Below are 7,668 nucleotides of genomic sequence, written 5' to 3'. Positions count from 1 at the left end.
CATGTCTGTGTCATAAATTACCACCAGATAATCGGTCATTACCTTTCTTGTTAGTGCCTTTGTTCCAATGAGAACACTAGAGAACAAACAACATGTGTGCAGGCATTGCACATGCAGAAAGGACCCATTTCCCTGTACTCCCTGAAAACTGGGTACCTGAAAATTGGGTACCCTGTTGTAAGCTTCCTGGAGCAGGTGTAACAACCCCAGGGGTGTCCTGCTCAGGTGTAATGTGGGTCTCAAGGAACTAGTACCAACAATAGATAAAACATGGTTGATTTGAGAATAATGTACCTAAAAAAATAAACTAGAGTTGATTTAAAGGGATCCCTAGAGCTGGCCTGTTAGCTGAGTTGGTCAGAGCATGGTCCAGAGTTCAATTGCTGAACTGGCCAGCTGCAAAAAACAAACAAACCACACTGATAAAGTTTGGATGAGTTGTCTCCGCCAAAACTCATGCGAAAATCTGATCCCCGATGTGGCAGTGTTGGGAGCTTTTTGAGTCACGGGGGTGGATCCCTCATGAATGGATAATGGTCTCCCTGGGGGTGGGGGGATTAATGAGTGAGTTCTTGCTCTATTAGTTCCCACAAGAGCTGGTTGTTTAAAAGACCCTGGCACCTTCTCTCTCTCTCTTGCTTCCTCTTGCCATGTGATCTGCTTGTACCTGCCGGCTGCCTGCCACTTTCCACCATGAGTAGAGGCAGCCTGAGGCCCGTGCCAGATGCAGCTGTCCCAGAATCGTAAGCCAAATAAACCTCTCTTCTTTATAAATTAACCAGTCTCAGGTGTTTTCTGTTATAGCCACACAAAATGGACTAACACACACACACACACACACACACACACACACACACACACACACACACACACACACACACACACACACACACACAAAGTGATCCCTAGAGTAATGTCCCTCTAACCTATTTGCATCATATGCTTTCTGGAGTGGAACAAAGGGGCTGGAGTGACAACTTGAGCCCTGAGATCTGTACAGAGCCCCTGCCCTGTCCCCACCCCCATGAGTACCTGTTGGACATGACCATGTCATCTCACCTGGAGCAGTGGGAGAGGCTTGAGAGCCGTGCGAGGGAGTATCCAGTCAATGTGTAACGAAGTAATTAATGAACAGTGGGCAAATTTTGTGTTCCTCTGGGTTGGTGATCTTACAAGGAAACAGCCTGAACGAAAAGGAATGTGTTTGAGCCTGTGTGAAATTATCAACAAAATGTTCCTGTTGCTCAAAATTTTGTGAACTATTTTAAGTATTACCTCATTTCACAGCTTAGTCGAACACAATATAACAATAGGAGCATTAACTAAGAACATTAGTGCCTTTACTGTTGAAATTAAAAGGGGTTCCATCACAAGGATCCTGAGATGGTGCCATGTGAGTAAATGCCAGCCACATATGCGTCCTTTTCTCCTGGAAACCTCCCTTGTGTTTGGAGACAAAGAAACTGAAGTGTCTGGACACTGACTCTCGCCACTGCTGACGTGCTCAGGACTTGCCACCACACCACGGCAAGCAAGCGTCAGCATGCTGCATGGGCCATGGGAACGGTTGAAGTGCAGAGCAGTGTGACAGCCTTGAGGGAGCCACCAGGGGAAGCTGTGGAGTGAGTGCCAGCTGTTGGTCTGGGATGGGCGCCATCCAGCCTTTCTAGAGCTCTGGTCAGTCTTCCAGGTCTGGGTTTTCTGCTAGCGGCACTGGGCACAGGACTGGAATCACGGCTTTCTGGACCGTTGTCCTTGACCTGTCCCACCGTAGCATCTCGTTATAAAGTCTCCTATGTGCCGTGTGGGAGAAAGGCCTGAAAACTGAGTTTCCTATAAAAGTGAATAAGTTGGGCAGGGAGCAATTGTTAGTGAATAGTTACATTAATTAGTATGCAGTTATCAAAATAGTAATGGTGCCATTAGTTTTTATTTGTGAGCTGCACCTCAGTAAAGCTGGAAAAAGTGGTGCAGTGAGGGAGGCCCTTAGGTGTGTACTCCATGAAGAGGAGACGACAAAGCTGGGGCGGCGCTGTGTGAATGGCACGTGCGAGGAACAGCGCCGGGAAGGCACGTGGACAGCGAAGCCGGTGCAGGTGTTAGGGAGACGGGAGTCGACACCATTCCCTGTCACTTGGGATTTTCTGTTTCGCTGCTGCATTATTCCTGTAGGAAACAAAACCAGGCCGGGAGGGCCTCGGCGCCTCTTTCACCGGTGTGCTCCACGTCGTGACGAAGACCCGTCCCAGAGCAAGCTGCCGGTGGCCCCTGACGGCGGTGCCCGCGGGAGCAGAGGCAGGACAGCGCGCCGGCAGCCTCCTGGCCTCCAGATGGCGGCCGCTGGGCGCGTGTCAGACGCGCACACGCTCCAGGGGCGATTGTCGCCGGGCTGGGGAGTCCTGCTGACCCCCGACCCGACCCTCCGTGCTGCGGCCTGCACGGGGAGTGGCCGCAGAGCCAGCGTCGGGAGCCGGAGGAGGCCACCGTGGTCGTGTGGCCGGCGGGGCTGGGATGGCGCGGAGCGCGGGAGAGGCCGCGGCAGGGCCCCGAGGACGCCACCGGGCACCAGAGCGCAGGGCACCGAGTGGTGGCCCCGGGTAGCGGAAGGGGCAGCGCGACGAGGCGAGCCCCGGGGCTCTCGAGGACACTTCGCCGGTTTCGCTGGAAGCAGAGCCACCGGGGAGCGGCTGTGCCCCTTTCGGCCACGCGCAGCCCCTCCCTCCGCCCCTCCCTCCCGGTCCCCGGTGTGTCCCCGGTGTGTCCCCGGTGTCTCCGGCCGTCGCAGAGCCAGGTGCTGGAACCCGCACCGTCGCTGTGGCCTGGCGCTGCTTCCCAGGAACAGGTTAGCGCTGGACGCTGAGGCCCCCAAAGAGAAGAGCACCCGCGGGGGCCGTGACGCAGCCGACAGATGTCACGGGAGGGGCGAGGGCAGGACGAGGAAGCTCAGGAGCCCCCAGGGACGAGTGCGCCGTGCTGTGAGAGTCGCGGGGAGGACCCACAGGCTAGTGACTGTTTCCACCCCGCCTCATGCCATTCAGCTCTGGTGGCTCACCTGTCACCGTGCCGGGACAGCAGTGGGCCGTCACATAAGTGCAGAGTGCGGCTTATAGTTGTGCTCCTGGTTCCCTGGCGTTCTGCGAGTGTCTTAGGAATGCACCGTACGACTGCACGGCACCCTGTTGAGCAGTGGAGCGGTGTTCCTGTTACAACGCTGGCCACCGACCAGAGCACGGTCGCCTCAGCTCCCGACAGCTGGGGTGTTTTACCACAGAGCTCTTTACGTACGGGCACTTTCGGCTTGCAGGCGGTTCCGTGGTGGTCCCAGGTCAAACACACGAGCTCCCGGGAGTGCAAAAATACAAGCTGCCTCTTACCCTATGGTTTTCATTCTTTGTATTAGAGGAACACCTTTAGCTAATAGCCCAACAGACCCTTGCCAATAGCCAACAATTTGGGTTCAAAAGGCATAACACATTGAGATGCTCTGTAAAGAAGTTTATAGTGTTAGAAATGACCCTTAATAATGCTTGTTTTTTGCTTGCTGCCTTCTCAGTCTGGCCAAACATTTCTGGAAAAAAGATACTAAGTGACTAAATGTCAAGTTACATCTGCCTTCTGAATACACAGGCTGAAGAATCAATTCACTGGTAGATGCTGCAAGGGCGTTGAGGCTCTGGAAACGTGGTTTTCAGTTTGAGCCCCAGCGACTAGTCAGCAGAGCTGTCTGCCACTGCCACTCAGAGCTGGCGGCTCGTGCAGGCCCGGCTGGCTCTTGGCAGGCCGCGCTGATCCCACCCGCTGGGGGGCCTCCCCGGGGGCTGAGGTAACCCAGAAACTACCCACGTGAGGAAGTGACTGAACACGGTTCGAGGATCATTTTGAATGTATTTCAAGAATGCAGGTGTATATACGGAGTGATGTTTGACTCACATCTACTTCAAATCTACTACGGCCAAGACCTAAAGTTTCTAATTTTCGCTTTCGGTCACAACTCTCCATTTAGATTGAGGTATTCAAACAAGACCAGTTCTTCTCCCTGCATGTAATTTTTAGTAGGTGTGCTGCGGTCAGAGTAGCAATGCGGTCCCTGTTTCAAAAAGTCGTGGCTAATGGTTTCGGGTGCCGCTGCTGCTACATGAAACTAACAATCTCCTTGTGATGTTTCTTGTCCCTCACTTCCCGCCCCTTCCCACCTCCAGGAAGGGTGCCTGTGGCCTCCAGACAGCTCCATGCAGCAGCCGCGGGCCTCGGAGGTAAGGGCTGCAGGGTGGCCTGGTGTGGGCACAGGAGGGGAGGACAGAGAAGGCCCATGCAGCAGCCGCGGGCCTCAGAGGTAAGGGCTGCAGGCTGGCGTGGTGTGGGCACAGGAGGGGAGGACAGAGAAGGCCCATGCAGCAGCCGCGGGCCTCAGAGGTAAGGGCTGCAGGCTGGCGTGGTGTGGGCACAGGAGGGGAGGACAGAGAAGGCCCATGCAGCAGCCGCGGGCCTCAGAGGTAAGGGCTGCAGGCTGGCGTGGTGTGGGCACAGGAGGGGAGGACAGAGAAGGCCCATGCAGCGCGCCGCGGACGGGCATGCTGATAGCACAGGTCGGGAACAACGCTTTTGGATGAAGCATTGCCTACAACTTCAGTTAAAAGGGATAGGGGGATTTCCCCTAGAATCTTCTAGGTATTAAAGCTCTACAGAAAACCGGTTGAGAATTACTGATCTACATGATCCCGTAAACTACAAATAATGTGGCATGGCAAGGGCAGGCAGGCACCGTTTGTAAATACCACAGCATTATTTATTCCCCCGCCTCCAAGTTTAACAATATGACTTTTAAAATAGATTTTTGCCTTTAAGTTAAAAATATGATGTGAGAGAAGGCAATGGCTACATGTGTGTATACATGCATATAAATTAATATACACGTATAAACACATGCCTATGTATACACACGCATATAAATAAGATCGGCCTCCTAGACGAAACTTGGATGGTGGAATAAATGAGAAGATTTTGTAAGAAATAGACTACCTGGGTTCATTTTGGGAAAAAAAATCTATGATCCTATTTGCTTTAGAACACAAAAACATCTTTCATATAAAAAACTATAGGAAACTCTTATAAGAATCTAAATAACTGGAAAAGTCTAGAAACCAGAAAGAAAAAAAAAAGGTCACATTTTCTGGATTTTTACAAAAAGTAATCGATAGGACAACAAGCTTCCATAAGTAATTTATCAACTGCCCCAATGCCCTGTGCCTGCTGCAAGTAGCATTGTGTGACGCTATGACTTAAATACACCGTGAAAACTCAGAGCCCATCCCCACTTTTCTGAATCGGAGGTTCCAGAGCTGGCAGGGGCCTGAGAAAGCAGGTACTTTATAGATAAGTATGGATGGCACCAAGGCCACTCTGCTCCTCTGTTAATGCACGCGTGGAATTGCCCTTGCATTCTATTTGCCCCCTTGGAAATGTGTACAGAGCACACACAGTAATTCCCATTAAGCCAGATTTTCAGTTAACCACAGTTCGCCATCGTTCAGCCATCCTGGATATACTGTAGCTTGGCAAAGTGAGTGGTCTAAGTCATGAGAAGTAAGAAAATTTAATTTTTTTTTCTGAAAGTCTTTTCCGATTTTGTCTGGGAAACGGTGTTCAGACCGGGAAGAACACAGACCAGGCGTGAGATTCCCTCGATCCCATCACGTTCATGGTCATCACTGTGCTGGGAGCGTCTTCAGGCCTGTCCTCTTCTCCTTTCAGATCATGCACACCCCGCGGTCCAGGGACAGGTTTACTGCCCCACCCTTTATTCAGAGGGACCGGTTCGGCCGCTTCCAGCCCACCTACCCCTACGTGCAGCACGAGATTGACCTCCCTCCCACCATCTCCCTGTCTGATGGCGAAGAGCCACCTCCTTACCAGGGGCCCTGCACCCTGCAGCTCCGGGACGCTGAGCAGCAGATGGAACTCAACCGGGAGTCTGTGAGGGCCCCGCCCAACCGAACCATATTTGACAGTGATTTGATAGACGTTTCTATGTACAACGGGGGCCCGTGCCCACCCAGCAGCAACTCGGGCATCAGTGCAACCACCTGCAGCAGCCACGGGAGGATGGAAGGGCCGCCCCCGACGTACAGTGAGGTGATGGGCCAGCAGCCCGGCGCCTCGCTTCTCCACCACCAGCACAGCAGCGTGCACAGGGCCAGCAGGCTGCAGCTGCAGCAGAGCAGTTCTGAGAGCACGCTAGCACCCCTCAAAGGCAAAGACAGGAAGCCCGGGAACCCGGTCTGACGCCCTCCACTGTGCACTCGAATGGCAGAGAGATGAATCACAGTGGCCAGAGGCCGCGCTGGGCCCTCCTGTGCACGGGGTCGTCCAGATTTACATGGTACAACTTAAGTAAAACCAAATGTGCAAGCGCGGTCTTGTTTCTGATTCCTTTAGAAGGAACTGCATGCAAACTAGACTGAAATAGTGCAAGCTTCCATCCGGTCTGATGCCAACAGTGCTTATTTGGGGGCAGGGGTTGAGATGGGGGATGGTTTTGACAAAAGGCAGGCAGGGAAAAACAGAGAAAGGGATTCTTTGAAGGTATCATGAAATAAAACCCGTAGGGGTATTTAATTTATTTAACTCTAAAAGGAGACTTTGCTGATAAATTAGGCCAGAATGGCCTGTTTTATAATTACTAACTGAATAAAGGAAACATTATTATATATTATCACGAGGAAGAATCAGCCAGTTTGCTTTTTCTCCCAAGGTGTGGAACTTTTATTTTGTTTTAGAAATACGCATCGAAATTCCTGTTTTGTGTGCCAAGGTATAAAGTGGAGAAGTTTGATGAATGCAAGGAGCTAATTTGTATTGTGATGACGTGCACTATCTTAATGTTTAAAAATATATATGAGGAAGCTGTTTTATGTGAAGCTCTGTATGTTGTCTCTTCACCTGTGGATGGTTATTAGGCCCAAAGAGGGCCTAATAACAGTGTTCCTCAGAATCATACAAGAAAAGATATATGGGGATACAGCCTAATATTTACCAGTTTACAGAATTCAGAAGTCATTATTGTTGCAAGAGTTTGCAGCGAATAGCAGCGTATCGCTGAAGCACGTGGAGACGTTTGGATGGAAGACAGGAAATGCCACGTCCCAGCATTTCTGACTTGCTCTTTGAGTTACTCTGCTAGCGTGAGGCTGCACCTTCCATTAGAAATGACCTCGACACAGCAGTCATGTGTCCAGTACCATGCAGTGCTGCCCTCAGCCGCCAGCAGTACAGTTTCTTCAGTAATTTAGATTTTTTTTTCTTCACCATAGCATGGAATATATTCAGATACACACCTTATTTTATGCAATAAATTGTTTAAAATGCAAGATGGTTATTTTGAGTTATGTTGAAACATGACTTCTCAGTGTATCCCGTTGCCTCTCCCCTTTCCTGGGAGCTCAGTTCAGTTCTGCAAGGCTGGTCAGTTCAGCAGGAGGCTCTCGGCAGTCAGTCCGCCCACGCAGCCCATCCAGGATTTCGTGTGTGGGTGCTGGTTTCCCATGCTTAGAAGCCCCGGGAACTGACGGAGGAACAGCGCCTTGCGGATCACATCACTCGGCCATCACATTCCCTAGTGCTGCACAGCCTCCTTGAGGAATGCAAACCTGCCCAGACCCCCAGCCCTGG

At 51.5% G+C, this 7,668-nt stretch overlaps 1 protein-coding gene across 5 annotated transcripts in view; it reads left to right on the top strand.

Moving 5' to 3' along the window:
* Window positions 1-7,367, top strand: part of LDLRAD4 (low density lipoprotein receptor class A domain containing 4) — a 421,760-nt gene extending 414,393 nt beyond the window's left edge. For 4 of the 5 annotated variants that reach the window (XM_063076831.1, XM_063076835.1, XM_063076830.1 and 1 more), the window contains 2 exons: window positions 4,200-4,253; window positions 5,752-7,367. In XM_063076831.1, coding sequence (XP_062932901.1) covers window positions 4,200-4,253; window positions 5,752-6,282 — 585 coding nt within the window. In that variant the 3' untranslated portion in view covers window positions 6,283-7,367. The remainder of the gene's footprint in view (window positions 1-4,199; window positions 4,254-5,751) is intronic. The other variant, XM_063076832.1, reaches the window with a different exon arrangement.
* The last annotated feature ends 301 nt before the right edge of the window (window positions 7,368-7,668 follow it).

The sequence above is a fragment of the Cynocephalus volans genome, chromosome 13, assembly GCF_027409185.1.
Source record: "Cynocephalus volans isolate mCynVol1 chromosome 13, mCynVol1.pri, whole genome shotgun sequence".
Lineage (NCBI taxonomy): Eukaryota > Metazoa > Chordata > Mammalia > Dermoptera > Cynocephalidae > Cynocephalus > Cynocephalus volans.
Note: the sequence above shows the minus strand (reverse complement) of the source record. Positions and strands in the feature narration are given on the sequence as shown.